We start from the raw sequence: 24,494 nt of genomic DNA on the forward strand, positions 1-24,494 counted from the left end.
GCTGATCGATGCCCGGGTGCGATCAAGGGATGGCTCCCTATTGGTCAACCACGTTATGTATGCCGATGATCTGGTAATTGCCGCTCACTCAGAGGAGGAGTTGGAGATGCTGCTGTTGAGACTGGAGCGTGCCACTAAGAGGTGGGGCCTTACCATCAGCCCCACCAAAACTAAGCACCTGCCTGGGTATGTTGTACTATCGGACACTCCACCCCCACAACTCCCAATCGGTGATGGGGCAGTTGTGGATAGAGTGGAGAGTTTCCCATACCTGGGCAGTATGCTCATGACCGGCTCCGGTTTAACAGCAGAGGCCTCACTCCGAATCAGTCAAGCGGCATTATCTTTTCATCGGTTGCGTAACGCTGTGTGGAAGCTACCTGGTCTGTCGCTCCGCACGAAGCTTCGGATCTTCTCGGGCACAGTCATTTCCTCCCTTCTCTACGCTTGCGAAACGTGGACCCCCCTAATGGAACATCTTCGCCGGTTAGAAACATTTAGGCTGGGCCATGTAGCCCGTATGCCCAATCACCGCATGCCCAAACAGCTTTTGTTTGGCCGGATCGAGGGGGCTAAACGGGCGCGGCACGGGCTAGAGAAGAGATGGAGTGACGTGGTACAGGAGGATGTGGAGCTGAGTGGACTTGCCGATGACTGGTACCAGCGGTGTCAAGGTCGGCTTCTGTGGAGAAGGCTCATGATGGACGCTACTGGGCAGTTGGAGGCAGTCGCCCTCCAACAACAACAGAGGGTGGAGGAGCGACGCTCACAATAACGAGCGGAGCGCCGGGTAGCTAAAGCACAGCAAGTGGTGGTGCATCAGCCAGTCATCTCGGTCATCTCAGTCAGTCGACCCGTGGTACCTGCTGGGTCTGCCCCGTTACCTCCTTCCAGCGGGCGTTCGACACTTCACGTGGCCTCAACGTGCACATAGCCTGGCACAAGCGTCGTGGTGACGTCACCGCCACTTAGTGGCGAATGGCGGTTGTTGTTGTTGTGGGTGAGTGTGTCTGTGTGTCACTGTGTGTGTGTCTGTGCGTGTTAAGTTTGTCGGGAGCGGTGGCGCAGCGGTCAGGCCACGGCTGAATCGGGCCTTAGCTGATGCCTGAACCGAGCTGAGCTGAACCTGAACCGAGCTGAGCTGAGCCAAGCCGTGATTAAGAACACGATCCTCAAACGGGTGGAGGTTGGGGGGAGCACCCGTGACCATTCCCGGCCGACTCGACGGCAACAACAAGTAAACCCGTAAAAACAAAGTTTTTCACTCTAAATCCTTTATATGCGTGGCGGCTAGAGTCCTCTCGTCCTCTGGCTTGAGATGGCTGCCACCTATGGGTCAGATGATTGTCTGCCAGTATTAAGCAATTGGTAATTAAATATTTAATTTGTTTTCCCTAAACAGTGTAAATTTTTGGAAATTTGTTTTCACGAACATTAATTGTCTCGCACAACGAGTCTGTGTGGAAAATGTCAGCTCGATTGGATCACGGGAAGTGGGTTAAAAAACGACCGAAAGATTTGCACGGTCGTAAGCAAGCAAGCACGCAAGCAAGCAAGCGAACTTAATATAAAGGATTAAAAAATAATCCATCGCGATCAGAGTCTCGGTCACCGTCGGTCACCCACTCGTAACTCACAGCAGGAAGTAACAGCGGCGCAATCAACGCAGCGTATACACACGAAGCTTCAAAGCCGTATGCAACAACAATAAAAAGTAATATTTACAAAACGTTTTTTTAAAAACACGCTTTAATGAAATGTACCGTACTAGTAATGGAAGAACTCCACGACTCCAGGAAGTGGCCCCGAAGCTTGCCATAACGTAAGGGACCCGTGGTGATTGACAGCCAACGTCAGTTGAGCGTGGACAGTTAGACCCAAGCCGAAACATAACATATAAAAAAGATTGTTTAAAAATATTTTTTTTTATTTTTAACGATATAATTAAGTATTGTCCATCAGTATGACATAAGTATACCAAGTTTGCAGTCGATACCACATTGGGAAGTGGGTTAAAATTGAGTTACAATATTTGAGGATACAACAACAACAGACAGAGTTCATAGAAAGCGTGTAATAATAAAAACCAACAACCCAACAGATCCTGTAGAACTGCACTGTGGTTCCCCCTCCAATCTTTAATTTTATTTTTACGCGCACAAGATCGCCCTCAGTAAGTAAGGCGGGCGTCGGCGCTCAGTACAACAGAACGGGAATGGGTACAGGGGAGATGGCGGGGCATAGAGCAGCAACGGGAATTCGAAATGTGAGCTTACGTGAGCGAAGGCAAGCAACAGTGATGCAGAGATGGGCGAGCTGCGGTTGGGGAGGTTTTGTCCTCGTTTGGGACTCCAATCGGCAGCACAGCGTAGGCACCAACGCTCGCCGCTGCGGATTCTGCCTCTGGGAGCCTCATACCACAGGCGTAACGGTCCTAACTCCATAAGGGTGACCTCAACGTCGGCACTCCCTACCACCTGCCCCCTCCCCCCATACGCTGACGCTAATCCCTGGAGGGAGCTGTGGATGAAGGAGGGAGCTGTGGGTGAAAGGAGAGAGCTGTGGATGAAGGAGGGAGCTGTGGATGGAGGGAGTTGTGGATGAAGGAGGGAGCTGCGGATGAAGGAGGGAGCTGTGGATGAACGAGAGAGCTGCGGATGAAGGAGAGAGCTGCAGATGAAGGAGGGAGCTGTGGATGAAGGAGAGAGCTGTGGATGAAGGAGGGAGCTGTGGATGAAGGAGGGAGCTGTGGATGAAGGAGGGAGTTGTGGATGAAGGAGGGAACTGTGGATGAAGGAGGGAGCTGTGGGTGAAAGGAGAGAGCTGCGGATGAAGGAGGGAGCTGTGGATGAACGAGAGAGCTGCGGATGAAGGAGAGAGCTGCAGATGAAGGAGGGAGCTGTGGATGAAGGAGAGAGCTGTGGATGAAGGAGGGAGCTGTGGATGAAGGAGGGAGCTGTGGATGAAGGAGGGAGTTGTGGATGAAGGAGGGAACTGTGGATGAAGGAGGGAGCTGTGGATGGAGGAGAGAGCTGTGGATGAAGGAGGGAGTTGTGGATGAAGGAGAGAGCTGTGGATGGAGGAGAGAGCTGTGGATGAAGGAGGGAGTTGTGGATGAAGGAGAGAGTTGTGGATGAGGGAGAGAGCTGTGGATGAAGGAGAGAGCTGTGGATGAAGGAGGGAGCTGTGGATGAAGGAGGGAGTTGTGGATGAAGGAGGGAGTTGTGGATGGAGGAGAGAGCTGTGGATGAAGGAGAGAGCTGTGGATGAAGGAGAGAGCTGTGGATGAAGGAGGGAGTTGTGGATGAAGGAGGGAGCTGTGGATGAAGGAGGGAGTTGTGGATGAAGGAGGGAGCTGTGGATGAAGGAGAGAGCTGTGGATGAAGGAGAGAGCTGTGGATGAAGGAGGGAGTTGTGGATGAAGGAGGGAGCTGTGGATGAAGGAGGGAGTTGTGGATGAAGGAGGGAACTGTGGATGAAGGAGGGAGTTGTGGATGAAGGAGAGAGCTGTGGATGGAGGAGAGAGCTGTGGATGAAGGAGGGAGTTGTGGATGAAGGAGAGAGTTGTGGATGAAGGAGGGAGTTGTGGATGAAGGAGGGAGCTGTGGATGAAGGAGAGAGCTGTGGATGAAGGCGAGAGCTGTGGGTGAAGGAGAGAGCTGTGAGTGAAGGAGAGAGCTGTGGATTAATGAGGGAGCTGTGGATGAAGGAGAGAGCTGTGGATGAAGGCGAGAGCTGTGGATGAAGGAGGGCGCTGTGGATGAAGGAGAGAGCTGTGGATGGAGGAGGGAGCTGTGGATGAAGGAAAGAGCTGTGGATGAAGGCGAGAGCTGTGGATGAAGGAGGGAGCTGTGGATGAAGGAAAGAGCTGTGGATGAAGGAAAGAGCTGTGGATGAAGGAGGGAGCTGTGGATGAAGGAGGGAGCTGTGGATGAAGGAGGGAGCTGTGGATGAAGGAGAGAGCTGTGGATGAAGGAGGGAGCTGTGGATGAAGGAGGGAGCTGTGGGTGAAGGAGAGAGCTGTGGATGAAGGAGGGAGCTGTGGATGAAGGAGGGAGCTGTGGATGAAGGAGGGAGCTGTGGATGAAGGAGGGAGCTGTGGATGAAGGAGGGAGCTGTGGGTGAAGGAGAGAGCTGTGGATGAAGGAGAGAGCTGTGGATGAAGGAGGGAGCTGTGGATGAAGGCGAGAGCTGTGGATGAAGGAGGGAGCTGTATTTACATTGACCGTCTTTGATCGATGGCTCGCCAAAGGCCGCCGCTGCGAGGACGACCGGAGTTTGCGTGATGATTTCTGTTCCTTGCTGAGATCAGCGAGGTAATGTGGTGCATTGGTGGCAAGCACTTTGTAGCTAGTGTAGTGACAGTAGATGGGAAGCAGGATGGATAAGGAGGAGAGGTGATATGTGGGAGTGGTGGAGGAGATTGAAGATGATAAGGGCAGCGGATCATCTTCACACTACAAGTGAACACGGAAACAGCCATATTTTGTAATGGCGGTGATGGTGGATGTGATAGTGGGGAGCGGAAGTGCAGCGGTTAGCACATTGCGCTACCAACCCAGCGACCCGAGTTCGATTTCCGCTCCCGGCCAACACCAGTGACAATGATCTGAACCGATCCTGGGTCTCCCCTAGGTCGACCCGGTCTCAAATGAGTACCTGGTGAGATGTGTGAACATCGCCACAGTGACGGCCTTCATTGCGTGCTCGCGAACAGCCCCAAGAGTCTGTTGAAGGCTACATGGGGGGGATCTTTTGTCTTTGTGTGTGTAAGGGGGTCGGTCTCCACGAGGAGGTCTGCTCATGGCGTCCGCTCGACGGCGTGCGTCTTGTAGTGCCTCTTTAACGCGTTCCTCCGCGAGAACCCCCGGCCGCACTGCTCGCAAACGTGAGGCCTCTCTCCCGTGTGCGTCCTCGCGTGCGTCTCCAGGTTCGAGCGCTGCGAGAAGGCGCGCCCGCACTCGCCGCACGCGTGCGGCCGCTCGCCGCTGTGCGTCTTCGAGTGCTCCTTGAGGTGCGAGTGGCGGGCGAAGCCCCTCCCGCAGTCGGCGCACGAGTGCAACCTCTCGCCGGCGTGCGTCCGCGCGTGCGTCTCGAGGCCGGAGCGCCGAGCGAACGCCTCCCCGCACTCGGGGCAGGCGTGCAGCCTCTCGGGGGCGTGCGTCCGGCGGTGCGCCTCGAGGCCCGCTCGCAGCGCGAACCCCTTGCCGCAGTCGGGGCAAGCGTGCGGCCACTCGCCGGTGTGGGTGCGCGCGTGCCTCTCCAGGTTGGAGCGGCGCGTGAAACCGCGGCCACAGTCGGGGCAGGCGTGCGGCTTCTCGCCCGTGTGGGTGCGCGCGTGCGTCTCCAGGTTGACGCGCAGCGAGAAGCGCTTGCCGCACTCGCCGCACGCGTACGGCCGCTCGCCCGTGTGGGTCCTGGCGTGCGCCTCCAGGTTGGAGCGCGTCGCGAAGCCCCGGCCGCAGTCGCTGCAGGCGTGAGGCCACTCGCCCGTGTGGGTGCGCGCGTGCGTCTCCAGGTTGTAGCGCGTCGCGAACCTCTTCCCGCACTCGCCGCAAGCGTGCGGTCTCTCCCCCGTGTGCTTCCGGGCGTGAACCTCCAGGTTGCCGCGCAGCGTGAACGCCTTGCCGCACTTGGCGCACACGTGCGGACGCTCGCCGGCGTGCGTCTTCACGTGCCTCCGCAGTCGGTAGCGGTGCGTGAACCCCTTACCGCACTCGCCACACGCGTGCGGCCTCTCCCCCGTGTGCTTCCGGGCGTGAACCTTCAGGTTGCCGCGCAGCGTGAACGCCTTGCCGCACTCGGCGCACACGTGCGGACGCTCGCCGGCGTGCGTCTTCACGTGCCTCCGCAGTCGGTAGCGGTGCGTGAACCCCTTACCGCACTCGTCGCACGCGTGCGGCTTGCCGCCGTCGGCGTCGCCGGCCGCCGTGGGAGACGCCTTCCCTCGGTGCGTCGACCGCAGGCAACGTTTCTCTCCGCCGTACGTCGCCCGCTTTTTTCGCGCGACGCCTCCCGGCGGCTTCTCCCCGCACCGTGCGCAGGCTCGCGAGGTCCGGCCTCCACGTTGGCCTCCGACACCGGCCACCGCCACCGCCACGGTCGTCCGGAAGCCCTCGCCGCGGCCCTTCCCGCACTCGTCGCACGAGAGGCCCGATCCTCTCGCTGCGCCTGCCGCACAGGTTTTTATTTTTGTTAGCGAAACAAAACGCAGGGGCGGCGGTCGGTCGCAAGGGCCGGAATGACGTGGAAACGCTGTGCGCGGCGGTATGAAGGGAAAAATCTGAACCGGACCGCGTTCCGGCGAAAGGTGCCGGGGACACAAATGCGTTCTCTCCGCGATTGCGATCGGAGAGTGGTGGAAGTCTCACCTTCACCAACGTCCTCCTCCTCCTCTTCTGACAACTCCACCTCGATGAAGTTCTGGTCTGGGAAGAGCAGACGCCCACGGGAATCCCCGGAGCCGTTATCTAGTATCAGCACGATGACGACAACGACGATGACGACGATGACTCTGTGTGTGTGTGACATTCACTTTCTGTGTGTGTGTCACTGTGACACTCACTCTCTGTGTGTGTGTGAGACACTTACTCTCTGTGTGTGTGACACTCTCACTCTGTATGTGTGTGTGACATTCACTCTCTGTGTGTGTGTGAGACACTCACTCTCTGTGTGTGTGACACTCTCACTCTGTGTGTGTGTGTGACATTCACTCTCTGTGTGTGTGTGAGACACTCACTCTCTGTGTGTGTGACACTCTCACTCTGTGTGTGTGATACTCTCTCTCTGTCTGTGTGTGTGTGTGACATTCACTCTCTGTGTGTGTGTGACATTCATTCTCTGTGTGTGTGACACTCACTCTCTCTGTGTGTGTGGCGTGATGAGATGCGGGGTGGGGGAGGGGGGCCTGTCACCTCCGCTATCGTCCCCTTCCGACAACTCCACCTCGATGAAGTTGTGGTGCAGAGCGGCCGGGTTCCAGCCGCGTGAATCCCGGCTCCCCTCCGGCCTTTCGCCGGCTCCCTCGACCTTGACGATCTTCAGGTCTGGCGCTGCGATTCGGAGAGAGAGGGAGCGGTGTGAGTTGAACGCGACAGTAGCAGCAGTTGCTCAGCATCCGGTGACAATTCGTGCCTGTATCAAAAACCACCGTGGTGATGATGGTGGAACCCACGACCACCTGTACACCAGGCGAGGTAGTCAACATCTCCTAGCCACCGTGATGATGGTGGTGGTGGTGGTGGTGGAATCCACGACCTCCTGTACACTAGGCGAGGTAGTCAACATCTCCTAGCCACCGTGATGATGATGATGGTGGTGGTGGAACCCACGACCTCCTGTACACCAGGCAAGGTAGTCAACATCTCCTAGCCACCGTGATGATGATGATGGTGGTGGTGGAATCCACGACTTCTTGTACACCAGGCGAGGTAGTCAACATCTCCTAGCCACCGTGATGGTGGTGGAACCCACGACCTCCTGCGCACCAGGCGAGGTAGTCAACATCTCCTAGCCACCGTGATGGTGGTGGTGGTGGAACCCACGACCTCCTGCGCACCAGGCGAGGTAGTCAACATCTCCTAGCCACCGTGATGGTGGTGGTGGTGGAACCCACGACCTCCTGCGCACCAGGCGAGGTAGTCAACATCTCCCAGCCACTGTGGTGCCCCACATTGAGTCCGTGTACGTGGTGACAACCCACGTGCTCTCACTCACCACCATCACCACCACCATCATCACCATCATCCTCTCTCACTCACCATCATCACCGTCCTCCTCCACCTCGTTCTTCACCAGCGTCCTCACGATCTCGCGGCCCAGACGGCCCTCACCCTCCTCCTGCTTCACAACCGCTCCTGCTGCACGCGCACACACACGCTGCTGCTGCTGCTGCTGCACCGCCGCTCCTGCTGCTGCTGCTCCTGCTCAGACGAGAGGAGACCGAGAGGCTCAGAGAGACGGTGGCTGGGCCAGAGACACGGAGACGCTGGGTTCAAGCCCTGGGTCTGGGTGTCTCTCTCTATCTCTGGGAGATCATAATGGCTGTGTCAGATACACTGAGCCGGAGGAGACACTGAGATCCTGGGTTCGATCCCTGGGTCGGGGTGTCTCTCTCGGTCTCTCAGGGAGTTTATGATGACCAGGTCAGAGACACGGAGCACCCTGGGTTCGATCCCTGGGTCCGGGTGTCCCTCAGGGTCCGTGACGATCGCATCAGTCCCTGGTCGCATGAGGCCGCCGCCGCCGACAGCGGATCGAGTTGCGAGAGCTCACCGCCTTGGTCAGCAGCCGGCTCTTCACGTTTCACCGCCACGCCCGGACCCACCCCAGCGCCTGGCACGTCCTCTTCATCTTCTCGTTTGATGAGCGGCGGCGGAGCAGGAGGAGGAGCAGGAGGCTCGGCGAGAGAAGCCATCTGAGGGGTGGGGCGGCGAGGGGGTAGAAAACATCGAGGCGATTCGACGTCTCAAGACACACAGCGCCCGCCGGCTGAACGCGGAGCGGGCGGTCGCGACGGGCGGGGGAAGGCCTCGCTGCCGGCAGGGCCCTGGGAGGCAGAGGTCGCAACCGGGTACCCCCCGATACCCGTACCCTAGCCGATACCCGTACCCTAGCCGATACCCGTACCCTACCCGATACCCGTACCCTACCCGATACCCGTACCCTACCCGATACCCGGCTACTCGTACCCGGCCGGGTACGGGTACCCGTTTGTGACCCTGGTGCGGCCGGGTACGGGTACGGGTAAGGAATCAAAACCCGTTTGCGACCTCTGCTGGGAGGGGACAGACGCGGGGGGGGGGGGGGGGGCTTGCGGCCATCCCGCAGCCACTCGTTGTCGTGGCGAGCGTCGTTCCGTCAGACGCTCTCGCTGGGAGCCGGCGTGCGTCCACGGGCGTCGCGTGGATGATGCGCCGATGCCAGAACAGCGTGTTGGTAATTACAAGCCCATGGGCTGCACAAAAATCTAGCAGCCTCCTACCGTTGTTATTTGAGCTGATCTGGCCCATGCCTTCCAATTACTCCAGACCAGGTGCCAGCATCGTGACCAACTCGGGCATTGAAGTCACCCCAACAAGATGACTCTATCCCGAGGGGCCACTTTAGCCAGCACCTGTAACAGGAGGTCATAGAACGGCATCTGACTCATCGGCCTTGCCTGCATCCCTCCACGGATGTTCGTCTTCGGTGGGGGCATAAGTAACCACAACCACCACTCCTCGCCTCCGGTTAATGGGAAGGCGAGCCCATAGTAGCCTGGGGCTTACAGCTTCCCACACCTCACCGCCACGCTCCCACGCCCCCTTCATTCTTTTGTTCAGAAGAAGAGCCACACCCTGTGGTTTGGCAGCCTCCTGCTCCGAGTGGAGGACTGTCTACCCCTCATGGTGGCAGGAGGCAGAGCCGGTCCACCGGACCTCCTGAATGCCACAGAGATCCAGGCAGTACCGGTCCAGCTCCCGACAGAGGAGTGGCAGCCTCTCCTCCGCAGTGAGCGTTCGAACATTCCAAATGGGGTTTGGCCAGGAGACGTCATAGACGCCTGTCCCCCTGGGGCCTCCGACACAGTTAGTTAGATACACACAGACACACACACAGATATACACACATACACAGACACACACACAGACACAAACACACAGACAGACACACACACACACAGACACACACACAGAAACACATACACACACAGACACACACAGACACACACACAGACACAAACACACAGGCACACACACACAGACACACACACAGACACACACACAGAGACACAGACACACACACAGACACACACACACAGAGACACACACAGACACACACAGACACAAACACACAGACACACATACACACACAGACACTTACACACACAGACACACACACAGACAACAACAACAACAACCGCCATTCGCCACTAAGTGGCGGTGACGTCACCACGATGCTTGTGCCAGGCCAAGTGCACCTTGAGGCCACGTGAAGTGTCGAACGCCCGCTGGCAGGAGGTCACGGGGCAGACCCAGCAGGTGCCACGGGTCGACTGACCGAGATGACCGAGATGACTGGCTGATGCACCACCTGTGCCCCCTACTGTGCCAACTTGCTGTGCTTTAGCCACCCGGCGCTCCGCTCGTTGTTGTGAGCGTCGCTCCTCCGCCCTCCGTTGTTGTTGGAGGGCGACTGCCTCCAACTGCCCAGTAGCGTCCTTCACGAGCCTCCTCCACTGAGGCCGATCTTGACACCGCTGGTACCAGTCATCGGCAAGTCCACTCAGCTCCACGTCCTCCTGTACCACATCACTCCATCTCTTCTCCAGCCCGTGCCGCGCCCGTCTAGCCCCCTCGATCCGGCCGAACAAAAGCTGTTTAGGCATGCGGTGGCTGGGCATGCGGGCTACATGACCCAGCCAACGCAGCCTTGCCTGCCGGAGGAGCTCACTGATGGGACTTTGCCCAGATCTTTCAAGGATTTGTGAGCTCCTCACACAATCCAGCCTGGTTAAACCCAGGATGGATCGTAGGCAGGCCAGCCTAAATGTTTCCAACCGGCGAAGATGCTCCACCAGGGGGGTCCACGTCTCGCAAGCGTAGAGAAGGGAGGGAATGACCGTGGCCGAGAAGACCTGAAGCTTCGTGCGGAGCGACAGACCAGGTAGCTTCCACACAGCGTTACGCAACCGATGAAAAGATATTGCCGCTCGACTGATTCGGAGTGAGACCTCTGCTGATAGACTGGAGCCGGTCATAAGCACACTGCCCAGGTATGGGAAACTCTCCACTCTCTCCACAACTGCCCCATCACCAATTGGGAGTTGTGGGGGTGGAGTGTCCGATGGTACAAAATACCCAGGCAGGTGCTTAGTTTTGGTGGGGCTGATGGTAAGGCCCCACCTCTTAGTGGCACGCTCCAGTCTCAGCAGCAGCGTCTCCAACTCCTCCTCTGAGTGAGCAGCTATTACCAAATCATCGGCATACATAACGTGGTTGACCAATAGGGAGCCATCCCTTGATCGCACCCGGGCGTCGATCAGCCTCCCATTATATCTGTACCAAATGGAAATTCCCCCGGTACAGCTATTGAAGGCTTCACGAACTACGCGGTCAAAATAGATGTTAAATAATGTGGGAGCCAGAGGACATCCCTGTCGCACCCCAAGGTGTACAGGGAAAGGCTCCGACTCCCGGCCACGTAGTTTTACCCGGGCCCGCTCACCATCATGAAGGTCCTTAATGATCGTGAGCAGAGGGTCAGGGACTCCGAAAGCACGAAGAACAACCCAGAGCCCAGGCCTACTGATGGTATCATAGGCCTTGACCAGGTCAATAAAGCAGAGATGTAGGTCTTTTTGGAATTCCCTACACCTCTGCTGTAGCAGACGGACAGAAAATATGGCATCTGTGCAGGACCGCCCTTTCCTGAAACCGCATTGGGGCTCCGCAAGCCTCTCCTCAGCGTGCCTAGCAAGGCGATGTTGAATAATCCTTGCCAGGACCTTACCCGGCACACTGAGGAGTGAGATGCCCCTGTAGTTGTTACAGTCGGTACGGTCCCCCTTCTTAAAGAGGGGAACCACCAGGGCATCCTTCCAGTCCTGCGGAACCCGTCCAGTGGTCCAGACTGTTGTTATGATGTCATATACACACACAGACACACACACACAGACACACACACAGACACACACAGACACAAACACACAGACACACACACAAGACAGACACACACACACAGACAGACAGACACACACACAGACACTTACACACACACACCTGAGTCTGGGTGGGTGGGGGCTGAGGGGGGGGGACCTCCACCCACCCCCTCGGCCGCCTTTGTCTCAACGGGCAGCAGTCGCGCGTCAAAACGCACGTGGGCAGACGACGACGAGGATGATGACGATTTTGACGATGATGATGACGATGATGATGATGACGTTGATGATGATGACGACGATGTTGATGATGACTCTGGGTGTCACGCGAAGAGCTGCAGGGTGACGAGGCGCAGGGGAGCGACAAGATGCAGCACAAGGCGCAGCCACGGCAGTGAGAACCGTGCACTAGGAACAGACTCCCAAATCCACTCACACACTCACCCAGACAGTCACACACTTACTCACTCACACACTCACTCACACACTCACTCACCCACTTACTCACCCACTCACTCACTCACCCACTCATCCACTCACACACTCACTCACTCACCCACTTACTCACCCACTCACTCACCCACTGACTCACCCACTCATCCACTCACCCACTCACTCACCCACTCACTCACCCACCCACTTACTCATTCACCCACTCATCCACTCACACACTCACTCACTCACCCACTTACTCACCCACTCACTCACCCACTCATCCACTCACTCACCCACTCACTCACCCACTCACTCACCCACATACTCACTCACCCAGACAGACACACACTCACTCACTCACACACTCACTCACCCACACACTCACTCACCCACTCACTCACCCACATACTCACTCACCCAGACAGACACACACTTACTCACTCACACACTCACTCACACACTCACTCACCCACTTACTCACCCACTCACTCACTCACTCACTCACTCATCCACTCACACACTCACTCACTCACCCACTTACTCACCCACTCACTCACCCACTCACTCACCCACTCATCCACTCACCCACTCACTCACCCACTCACTCTCCCACCCACTTACTCATTCACCCACTCATCCACTCACACACTCACTCACTCACTCACCCACTTACTCACCCACTCACTCACCCACTCATCCACTCACTCACCCACTCACTCACCCACTCACTCACCCACATACTCACTCACCCAGACAGACACACACTCACTCACTCACACACTCACTCACCCACACACTCACTCACCCACACACTCACTCGCTCACTCACTCACCCACACACTCACCCACTCACTCACCCACTTACTCACTCATCCACTCACTCACCCGCTCACTCACTCACCCACACACTCAATCACCCACTCACTCACCCACCCATTCACACACTCACTCACCCACCCATCCACCCCCCACTCATTCACTCACCCAACAACAGCCGCCGATCGCCAATAATTGGCGGTGACGTCACCACGACGCTTGTGCCAGGCCATGTGCACCTTGAGGCCACGTGAAGTGTCGAACACCCGCTAGCAGGAGGTCAGGGGGCAGACCCAGGTGCCACGGGTCGACTGACTGAGATGACTGGCTGATGCACCACCTGTGCCCCCTACTGTGCCAACTTGCTGTGCTTTAGCCACCCGGCGCTCCGCTCGTTGTTGTGAGCGTCGCTCCTCCGCCCTCCGTTGATGTTGGAGGGCGACTGCCTCCAACTGCCCAGTAGCGTCTTTCACGAGCCTCCTCCACTGAGGCCGATCTTGACACCGCTGGTACCAGTCATCGGCAAGTCCACTCAGCTCCACATCCTCCTGTACCACATCACTCCATATCTTTTCGCCCGTGTCGCGCCCTTTGAGCCCCCTATATCCAATCTAACATAAGCTGTTTAGGCATGCGGTGGCTGGGCATGCGGGCTACATGACCCAGCCAACGCAGCCTTGCCTGCCGGAGGAGCTCACCGATGGGTCTTTGTTCAGATCTTTCAAAGATTCGTGAGCTCCTCACACAATCCAGCCTGCAGGTTAAACCCAGGTAGCTTCACACAGTGTTACACAACCGATGAAAAGATAATGCCGCTCGACTGATTCGGAGTGAGACCTCTGCTGTTAAACCGGAGCCAGTCATGAGCACACTGCTCAGGTATGGGAAACTCTCCACTGTCTCCACAACTTCCACATCACCAATTGGGAGTCGTGGGGGTGGAGTGTCTGAAGGTACAAAATACCCAGGCAGGTGCTTAGTTTTGGTGGGGCTGATAGTAAGGCCCCACCTCTTAGTGGCACGCTCCAGTCTCAGCAGCAGCGCCTCCAACTCCTCCTCTGAACGAGCAGCTATTACCAAATCATCGGCATACATAACGTGGTTGACCAATAGGGAGCCATCCCTTGACCGCACCCGGGCATCGATCAGCCTCCCATTGTATCTGTACCAGATGTAAAATTTTCCAGTACAGCCATCGAAGGTTTCACAAAATACATGGTCAAAATAGATGTTAAATAATTTAAGAGCCAGAGGACATCCCTGTCGCACCCCAAGGTGTACAGGGAAAGGCTCTGACTCCCGGCCACGTAGTTTTACCCGGGCCCGCTCACCATCATGAAGGTCCTTAATGAGCGTGAGCAGAGTGTCAGGGACTCCAAAAGCACGAAGAACAACCCAGAGCCCAGGACTACTGATGGTATCATAGGCCTTGACCAGGTCAATAAAGCAGAGATGTAGGTTTTGTGGGAATTCCCTACAACTCTGCTGTAGAAGACGGACAGAAAATATGGCATCTGTGCAGGACCGCCCTTTCCTGAAACCACATTGGGGCTCCGCAAGCCTCTCCTCAGTGCCTGGCAAAGCGATGTTGAATAATCCTTGCCAGGAACTTTCCCTGTACACTTAGGAGATGCCCCTGTAGTTGTTACAGTTTGTGTGGTCCCCCTTCTTAAAGAGGGGGACCACCAGGGAATCCTTCCAATCCTGCGGAACCCGTCCAGTGGTCCAGACTGTTGTTATGATGTCATGTAGGGCAGTCTGTGCACAAACGCCACCCTCCCTCAGCATTTCGCTTGGGAGATCATCTCTGCCCGGTGCCTTTACTGGTCTCAGACTCTGGATCGCCTTCAGTACTTCCTCAACAGATGGCACCTCAGCCAGCCCACTCACAGGGGGTGACTTCTTATTCCAATATTTGAGGGACCGCAGCCTCAGCAGGGTCATCCCCACTTTGTCCCACGATGTTTTCCAGGCTGAGGGATTCCCCTCCCCCAGGACCTCACAGAAATGCTCAGCAAATCTGCAAACCTGTTCCAGGGGGTCGGATATTGGATCACCGTTCTTTCCCCTAATGATGGTAATAGGTGTGGCGCTGCAGGTTACTTTTTATGGAATTAAAGAGTGATTTGTAATCGCGGGCCACTGAGGCAGATTCCATCTCCTCAGCAACCCGCAACCATCCCCCCATTCTTGCAGCGCCTCACGGCTCTCCGAACCTCCGAGCGAAGGCTGCGGTAAGCCTCCTCATTCACTGACGTGGGATGCTGTAGCCGATGAGAGTGGGCCTGTCGCTTTTTCTCAACCATCCTGAACACCTCCTCTGTCAGCCAGGGTCTCTGGGGAGGTCTGGACCGTGTACCCAAAGCAGCCATTGCAGCTGCATGAGTCACAGTCCTAAACCTCGCCCATTTCCCCTCGACATCAGGAGGAGTGGGGAAAGATGCCAACCCCAGCTGCAAGCGATGATGAAATTCTAGCTTGCAACTTTCACCAGCGAGCTGAGACCAGGCCACTATGGGTTTGAATGGGGTCCACCCACCACCGGAGTGGAAGAATGGCAGGCGCATCTTACAGATAACAAGTCGATGGTCAGAGGGCAGATCAGCTCCACGGTAGGTCCTGGTGTTAAGGATATGGGCCCACGTCCACTGTTTCGTCACTATGTAGTCCAGAAGATGTTCTTGCTTGGACCCGGCATGCATCCACGATGTTGTGTGGATGCGCCGATGCCGGAAGAGCGTGTTGGTAATTACAAGCCCATGAGCTGGACAAAAATCTAGCAGCCTCCTACCGTTGTTTTTGAGCTGATCTAGCCCATGCCTTCCAATCACTCCAGACCAGGTGCCAGCATCATGACCGATTCGGGCATTAAAGTCACTCAACAAGATGACTCTATCCCGAGGGGCCACTTTAGCTAGCACCTGTGACAGGAGGTCATAGAAGGCATCTGACTCATCAGCCTTGCCTGCATCCCTCCACGGATGTTCATCTTCGGTGGGGGCACAAGTAACCATGACCACCACTCTTCGCCTCCGGTTGATGGGAAGGCGAGCCCAAAGTAGCCTGGGGCTCACAGCTTCCCACACCTCACCGCCACGCTCCCACGCCCCCTTCATTCCTTTGTTCAGAAGAAGAGCCACTCGCTGTTGTTTGGCAGTCTCCTGCCCCGAGTAGAGGACTGTCCACCCCTCATGGTGACAGGAGCCAGAACCGGTCCACCGGACCTCCTGAATGCCACAGAGATCCAGGCGGTACCGGTTCGAACATTCCACGTGGCCACCCGTAGTGGGTTTTTAAATCCTTTATATTAAGTTCGCTTGCTTGCTTGCTTGCGTGCTTGCTTGCGTGCTTGCTTGCTTGCGTGCTTGCGTGCTTGCTTGCTTACGACCGTGTAAATCTTTTGGTCGTTTTTTAACCCACTTCCCGTGATCCAATCGAGTTGACATTTTCCACACAGACTTGTTGTGCGTGAGAATTAATGTTCGTGAAACATTTTTTTAAATATTTATTTACCAATTGCTTAATGGTGGCAGACAATCATCTGACCCATAGGTGGCAGCCATCTCAAGCCAGAGGACGAGAGGACTCTAGCCGCCACGCATATAAAGGATTTATAGTGAAAAACTTTCTTTTTACGGGTTATACTTATTGCTGCTTCGGGAGGAACCCCGAGGGTAAAGATTCAGTCTTCTGGCTCCGCAAAATGGGGTTTGGCCAGACGTCATAGACGCCTGTCCCCCCGGGCCTCCAGCACAAGCTTCGTTTAATTCATCTGAAGGTGGTGGATACAAACGCCATAAGGGGATGGTCAATCTAAATTGCCCCCTCCCCCCCCCATGGCATTGCTCACCACAGCGTTGCCGTCTGGCATTCACCGACCCCCACTCATTCATCCACCTACCCATTCATTCACCCACTCACTCACTCAGCCAGCCACCCACTCACCTATCCACCCATCCACTCACTCACCCAGCCACTCATTCACTCACTCGCCCACCCACCCATTCACCACCCACCCACCCACTATCTCTCCCCGTGGAGATATTAACTACCTCACCTGGTATGAAGGCGGTAGTGGGTTCGATCCTGACCCTGATACCCGCTGTATATTTGGAATTTGCGTGTCTCTCTATCTCCCTGTGAAGATGTTAACGACCTCGCCTGGTGTGCAGGAGCTCGTGGGTTCGACCCCCATCCTGACACTGCCTGCTGTATATCTGTAATTTGCGTGTCTCTCTCTCCCTGTGGTCGCGGGTTTTTTTCTCCGGGTCCTCCGGTTTTATTTCCTTCACATTTCGGAATCAACATCACGAATTTCGAGTATTTGGCTGCAATGCATTTCCACGTGACGATAAAAAACGTTATTGAGCTATCATTTGTAAGTGTGGGACCTTACCTGGTGAGATGAATCGTTTAGTTTAGAGCTGCAATGGCAGCTGCCCCTGGGCATTAGTCTGTTGCCAGTAGTGGGCGTTGTTGCCATGTGTATAATCCCAATTGATGAGTTTGCGGTGTGCATTTTCGAATTTGTACAAACCTGGATTTGCGGCGCCGGTGGCACACGATGAGCTGCTCATGATCTCACACGTCGGCTGCGAGCGGAGCAGACGGCACGGAGTCGTCCTTCATCCACAGCTCTCTCCTTCATCCACAGCTCTCTCCTTCATCCACAGCTCCCCCCTTCATCCACAGCTCTCTCCTTCGTCCACAGCTCTCTCCTTCATCCACAGCTCTCTCCTTCGTCCACAACTCTCTCCTTCATCCACAACTCTCTCCTTCATCCACAGCTCTCTCCTTCATCCACAGCTCTCTCCTTCATCCACAGCTCTCTCCTTCGTCCACAACTCTCTCCTTCATCCACAACTCTCTCCTTCATCCACAGCTCTCTCCTTCATCCACAGCTCTCTCCTTCATCCACAGCTCTCTCCTTCATCCACAACTCTCTCCTTCATCCACAGCTCTCTCCTTCGTCCACAGCTCTCTCCTTCGACCACAACTCTCTCCTTCATCCACAGCTCTCTCCTTCATCCACAGCTCTCTCCTTCATCCACAGCTCTCTCCTTCATCCACAGCTCTCTCCTTCATCCACATCTCTCTCCTTCATCCACAGCTCTCTCCTTCATCCACAACTCTCTCCTTCATCCACAACTCTCTCCTTCATCCACAGCTCTCTCCTTCATCCACAGCTCTCTCCTTCATCCACAGCTCCCTCCTTCACCCACAGCTCTCTCCTTCATCCACAGCTCCCTCCTTCATCCACAGTTCCCTCCTTCATCCACAGCTCTCTCCTTCATCCACAGCTCCCTCCTTCACCCACAGCTCTCTCCTTCATCCACAGCTCTCTCCTTCATCCACAGCTCTCTCCTTCATCCACAGCTCTCTCCTTCACCCACAGCTCTCTCCTTCATCCACAGCTCTCTCCTTCATCCACAGCTCCCTCCTTCACCCACAGCTCTCTCCTTCACCCACAGCTCTCTCCTTCATCCACAGCTCTCTCCTTCATCCACAGCTCTCTCCTTCATCCACAGCTCTCTCCTTCATCCACAGCTCCTTCATCCACAGCTCTCTCCTTCATCCACAGCTCTCTCCTTCATCCACAGTTCCATCACCCCCCCCCCCGTCACTCCTCTAAAGTCACCTCTTATCCCCACAGATTCCTTCCCCTCATCCTTGTCACCTCATTTCCAGCCACCAGCCACACATCGTTACACCTCGGACCGCATGGCTCGCTTTCAGACGCGCTTCTGCGGTCATCTGGAAGGGTCTTCCGATTTCAGGAAGCCACTGTAGCTATGCTGCAGTTGTAAATCAACATCAATATTGACAAACTCATTTCTTTAGAACTGTTTTATGTTCTTGGTTCTTTCGGTAAAGTCACGTAGAAGGGAAGTAATAAAATAATAAAAATAAAACATAATAAAACAATTCTCACGACGTTTCAGCCACAACGCAAGCAGCCGTCCTGGCCGAAACGTTGTGAGAATTGTTTTATTTTTATTATTTTATTACTTCCCTTCTACGTGACTTTACCGAAAGAACCAAGAAGATGAATCCCTGCAGTCACGAAAGCTTTAAATACAAATTTTATTATGTTTTATTATTATTATTTTATTATTTCCCTTCTACGTGACTTCACCGAAAGAACCAAGAAGATGAATCCCTGCAGTCACGAAAGTTTTAAATCGAAATTTAACCGCTTTATGTGTTTAGTTTGTTGTCTTTCCCCCACACCACCGATCCGCACAGTTGACTAGGTACCGTGCGAAATAAGTTCAACACGCATACGTACACAAACGTGTCTCCTCGTGTCCACCCACCAATCTCACATCGTCACACCTCGGGGTGACTCCAGGTCAAGCAGGTGCAGGGATTGGTGGGATAGGGAATGGCGATGTTGTGGGGACCGTTAAGAAGGGACCGTTACAGTATTATTGCCACTACGGTTAATACACGGCCCTGCGGCTTTGACGAGGGTACCCCACTGATTGGAATGACACCACGACGACCACCTTCATTTCACAATCATCCGTCATTCACCGTCATTATGTAATAAAAGACTCCGTCAGGCTCTGCTGGTCTCCGCTTGTCTTTTATTCAGGTTCTTCTCCGGACCCCCCACTGGTCTCCTCCACGGACCAGCGTCGTTTCGCGCGCGCCCCGCGCACGCTCCCTCTCGCGTGCCCCGCACGCTCCTCCGTTAGCTCCTCCACTCCCGCACTCCGCACACCGCCGGCCGACGGCGTGCTGAGGTCCTTCGGCCACGTGACCGATGGCGCGGATCTCTCTCTCGCCACCCAACGTGGCTCAGACTCTTAACTTCCCCGACTGCCCCGATCTCTTCCGGGCTCACACTTATATACATTCCCCCCCACGTGACCCTGACTCCTCCCCTTCCGGATCGTCAGATCCGGCCTTCCCATACTGCCCCGCTGGCTCCGCCCCCATTCACCTCGCCGCCTCCCATTGGAGCCGAGGTGAACGGCGGCTCCTCCCACACGCCCCGCAGACCAGGCTCCGCCCCCCAACACCCTGGTCCGTGTGATTGGACCAGAGCCCAGCAGCATTTACACTCGCATTACATTTATAAAAAAAATGCACAATCGCATGCTTGCTTGTGGTAAAGCCGACAGCTCGGCTTGTTGCAAACACACACAGAGCAGAACGCACCCTTGCTGCATACCTTCAGGCGAGGTATTTGCCATCTCCGGCCCACCGGGGCATTCATCGCTACCGGAGGACACGGCAAAAACGCCACGTGAAAAAACTCCACGCGTTAGCGCGGACGGGGGGGCACGGGAGACCGACGACAAAAGTGGACGAACGCCGACTCCTCGCGAGACGCGGCAGAGGGCCGCTCGCTCGCTCGCCCGAGCTCTGCGGTTCTCAACATATCGACCCTTTCCCATGCGGGAGGACCACACGCGCTCTGCTGTAACCGCTGCCTCCTACCTGGCAGAGCCAGGGGCTACGGCTCTCCTCCACCAAACACCCACCCACGGGTAGGTCAGTCTGGAAGAGATGCATCAAAATCGACTTTTAGTGAAGCTACCCACACTCTACCCCACCACCGCAGCGGTCTAATTTACGCCACGGGTTTCATGACAAGAGGCGAGGGGCCGGCTGCCATTGGACCGACCCCCCACTGCCGTTCGGTCAACCGTCTTCGCCGGAAGATCGAATCGCCGGCGCGCGTCTCGCGGACGACGGAAGAGCACGGCGAGAAGTCCGCTCCATCTCCCGCCGCGCCACCCTCGCCGCCCTCACCGCCCTCACCGCCCTCGCCGCCAGCACCGCCCGCTACGCTGCTCCGTGCGTCGCCGCGTGCTTCTTGAGGTGCGATCGCTCGCGAAACTGCTTCCCGCACGCGTCGCAAGCGTGCGGCCTCTCGCCCGTGTGCGTGCGCGCGTGCCTCTCCAGGTGCGAGAAGCAGGCGAAGCCCTTGCCGCACTCCTTGCAGAGGCAGGGCCACTCGCCCGTGTGCATGCGCGCGTGCGCCTCCAGGTGGCACCGGCGGGCGAAGCGCCTGCCGCAGTCGGGGCACGGGTGCGGCCTCTCGCCAGTGTGGGTGCGCGCGTGCGCCTCCAGGTCGAAGGGGCGGGCGAAGCCGCGGCCGCACTCGCCGCAGGCCAGGGGCCTCCGGGCGGCGTGGCTGGCCGCGTGCGTCTTGAGCGAGTGCTTGTGCAGGAAGCGGCGGCCGCAGTCCGCGCAGGCGTGCGGCCTCTCGCCCGTGTGGAGGCGGGCGTGCGTCTCCAGGTAGGAGCGCCGCGTGAAGCCTCGGCCGCAGTCGGGGCAGGCGTGCGGGCGCTCCCCCGTGTGGGTGGCCGCGTGCAGCTTCAGCGAGGAGGCGTGCGAGAAGCGGCGGCCGCAGTCGGGGCAGCCGTGCGGCCGCTCGCCGGTGTGCGTCAGCGAGTGGCGGTCCAGGTCGGAGCAGCGGGCGAAGGCCTTGCCGCACTCGGTGCACACGTGCGGCTTCTCGCCGCCGCCGGGCGCGCGTCGCTGCTGCCGCTGACGCTGCCGCCGACGTTTCGGCAGTCGTCGATCGTCGTCGCCTTCGACGCCGTCGTCACCGTCGTCGTCGTGCGATGAGATGCCCCCGAGCGGCATCTCCTTGCCGCACCGCGCGCACGCTCGCGCGGTGCCGCCGTCGCCGCCGCCCGGTTTCGCTTCTTCGTCCCACGTGTTCCGGACGCCGCCGACGCCGCCGCGCGGCTCCGTGCCGCACTCCGCGCACAGGAGCTCCCGCTCGCCACCTTCGCCACAAGCCGCAAGCCGCATGGCAGCGGTGGTGGTGGTGGTCGTGGTGGTGGTCGTGGTGGTGGTCGTGATGGTGGTGGTGGTGGTCGTGGTGGTGGTCGTGGTGGTGGTCGTGGTGGTGGTGGTCGTGGTGGTGGTGGTCGTGGTGGTCGTGGTGGTGGTGGTCGTGGTGGTGGTGGTCGTGATGGTCGTGGTGGTGGTCGTGGTGGTGGTGGTCGTGGTGGTCGTGGTGGTGGTGGTCGTGGTGGTGGTGGTCGTGATGGTCGTGGTGGTGGTCGTGGTGGTGGTGGTCGTGGTGGTGGTGGTCGTGGTGGTGGTCGTGGTGGTCGTGGTGGTGATGGTGGTGGTCGTGGTGGTGATGGTCGTGGTGGTGTTAGTCGTGGTGGTGGTGGTCGTGATGGTGGTCGTGGTGATGGTGGTGATGGTCGTGGTGGTGGTCGTGGTGGTGGTGGTGATGGTCGTGGTGGTGGTCGTGATGGTGGTCGTGGTGGTTGTGATGGTCGTGGTGGTGATGGTGGTGATCGTGGTGGTGGTGGTGGTCGTGGTGGTGATGGTGGTGATCGTGGTGGTGATGGTCGTGGTGGTGATGGTGGTGGTCGTGATGGTCGTGGTGGTGGTCGTGGTGGTGGTGGTCGTGGTGGTGGTGGTCGTGGTGGTGGTCGTGGTGGTCGTGGTGGTGATGGTGGTGGTCGTGGTGGTGATGGTCGTGGTGGTGTTAGTCGTGGTGGTGGTGGTCGTGATGGTGGTCGTGGTGATGGTGGTGATGGTCGTGGTGGTGGTCGTGGTGGTGGTGGTGATGGTCGTGGTGGTGGTCGTGATGGTGGTCGTGGTGGTTGTGATGGTCGTGGTGGTGATGGTGGTGATCGTGGTGGTGGTGGTGGTCGTGGTGGTGATGGTGGTGATCGTGGTGGTGATGGTCGTGGTGGTGATGGTGGTGGTCGTGATGGTCGTGGTGGTGGTCGTGGTGGTGGTCGTGGTGATGGTGGTGATGGTCGTGGTGGTGGTGGTGGTGGTCGTGGTGGTCATGGTGGTGGTGGTGGCAAGGATCGGGGGGGGCGGCAGGGTGGGGGGGTGGAAAAGGGGGGGAGTTCGCAACGACAGGCGCCAAACACCACCGGCGTTTGAGCATCTTAACACCTCCAGGGTAAACGAGACCCCCCGCCCTTTAGCACGAATCCCTTCTTCTGTTGACACGATTGGCAGGGGTAGAGCAGCTATATGATGGGATACGTTTTTTTGCCAGATTGTCAAGGTTTGTCTGCATGTTCACCACAAGTTACCGCGTTTGGCTAATGCGGTACATTCCTCGCTAAATGTTATCCATGTTCGTGTTTGAACATTCTAACACAACTCCTGTTTTATTTGCCAGAGAGTGTAGAATCATTGGAAAGATGTTATCAACCACGCAAAAAAGACTTAATTACACTTTTTTGGACCATCTTATCTGACAGGCACTATCTTACTTTACTGTACCGAGTGTTAACATCCCAAGTGTTTAACAGTACTCTCTTCATTGTTCAGCCAGCATTGGTATAAACATGGGCATTTTCGTTCTTTTTCTATCATGTGTATCAGGCCTCCCCCTCTCTGTCCAATGCGTTGTGCAACAGCAACCGCGTCCACGCCGTCGTCCATTCTTTTGGCACCCCCCCTCCCCCTCCCGATGCGTTGCACGTGGCATTCCGTGCCGTCTTTGAGCCCCGCCCCCCTCCCTCCCGATACGTTCCATTCATTGGCTACCACATTCTGATGAGCTCCCCCCCCCCCCCTCTCCTCCCCCTCAACTTGCTTTTTAAGGGATTACATCTTGAATCATTGCCTCACTTGATGCAGCTAATCTGGCTGTGACGATCCCACCTGATGACGGAGACTTGTGTTGCCTCCGAAACGTCGTGATTTTTGTTTTATTTTATTTTTATTAATTTTGATGTTTTACCTACGTGACTTTACCGAAAAAACCTAAGAATATGAATCCTTGCAGTCACGAAAGCTTCAAATCTAGAAGAGTGTAGAACGTCTATTTTTTTATCTTGATTTGAAGCTTTGATGTTGACTACCTCGCCTGGTGTACAGGAGGTCGTGGGTTCCACCATCATCATCACGGTGGCTAGGATATGTTGACCACCTCGCCTGGTGTGCAGGAGGTCGTGGGTTCCACCATCATCATCACAGTGGCTAGGAGATGCTGACTACCTCGCCGGTTGTCAAGTCACTACTTTAGCCCACCGGTGTGTTGTTGAAGCGTGAAACCACAACATTTACAATTTTTGAGTACTGCGACGTTTCGCTACTAATTGCATCAAGCATCATCGGGCGAATTGTCGTACTCAAAAATTGTAAATGTTGTGGATCCACTCTTCAACAACACACCAGTGGGCTAAAGCAGTGAACTATTTTGTTTTTCGTCAACGTGACACTTTTGAGCTGATTGGCCGTGTCGGGTGGTGGAGGGTTACGACACATTTTTAAATAACGCGATCTCCCCCAACAAACGTTTATGATGAACCCTACCTGGTTGAATACGTTCTTCCAAAGATTGCTAATTGTTCTATCTACGTGACTTTACGAAAAGACCCAGAGAGAGTATGCCTATTCTTAGTTGTCAAACTTTGACACTGGCAACAATAAACAGGGTGTCCTGTGGTATCGCTTCTGCTCACCGCCCGGGCTGTGAGTGCTCCGATACGCGTGGCATTGACCTTGTGCTGGTCGCCTTTGGGTGTCGTTCTCTGGTCTACTGACGCTACCGGTGAGGCTGGGCCCTAGAGAAGGCCGCTGTCTCTGCTGTAGACCAATCAGCTTCAAAGAAATTGCGAGTCGATTATCAGAGTGTGTTTGCATGTTCAAG

General features: G+C 56.4%; 1 protein-coding gene across 1 annotated transcript in view; it reads right to left on the reverse strand.

Annotated features, from left to right (window-relative positions):
- Window positions 1-3,765: 3,765 nt before the first annotated feature.
- The window catches only part of LOC133360636 (myeloid zinc finger 1-like), a 28,419-nt gene continuing 7,690 nt past the window's right edge, over window positions 3,766-24,494 (reverse strand). The window contains exons 5-12 of the mRNA XM_061579433.1: window positions 20,691-21,642; window positions 20,060-20,119; window positions 11,763-11,976; window positions 8,275-8,416; window positions 7,761-7,922; window positions 6,915-7,052; window positions 6,372-6,428; window positions 3,766-6,171 (exon numbers count right to left, since the gene is read on the reverse strand). Coding sequence (XP_061435417.1) covers window positions 4,802-6,171; window positions 6,372-6,428; window positions 6,915-7,052; window positions 7,761-7,922; window positions 8,275-8,416; window positions 11,763-11,976; window positions 20,060-20,119; window positions 20,691-21,642 — 3,095 coding nt within the window. The 3' untranslated portion in view covers window positions 3,766-4,801. The remainder of the gene's footprint in view (window positions 6,172-6,371; window positions 6,429-6,914; window positions 7,053-7,760; window positions 7,923-8,274; window positions 8,417-11,762; window positions 11,977-20,059; window positions 20,120-20,690; window positions 21,643-24,494) is intronic.

This window comes from Lethenteron reissneri, chromosome 69 (genome assembly GCF_015708825.2).
Source record: "Lethenteron reissneri isolate LAM-NWPU_2019-01 chromosome 69, ASM1570882v1, whole genome shotgun sequence".
Taxonomy (NCBI): Eukaryota; Metazoa; Chordata; class Hyperoartia; order Petromyzontiformes; family Petromyzontidae; genus Lethenteron; species Lethenteron reissneri.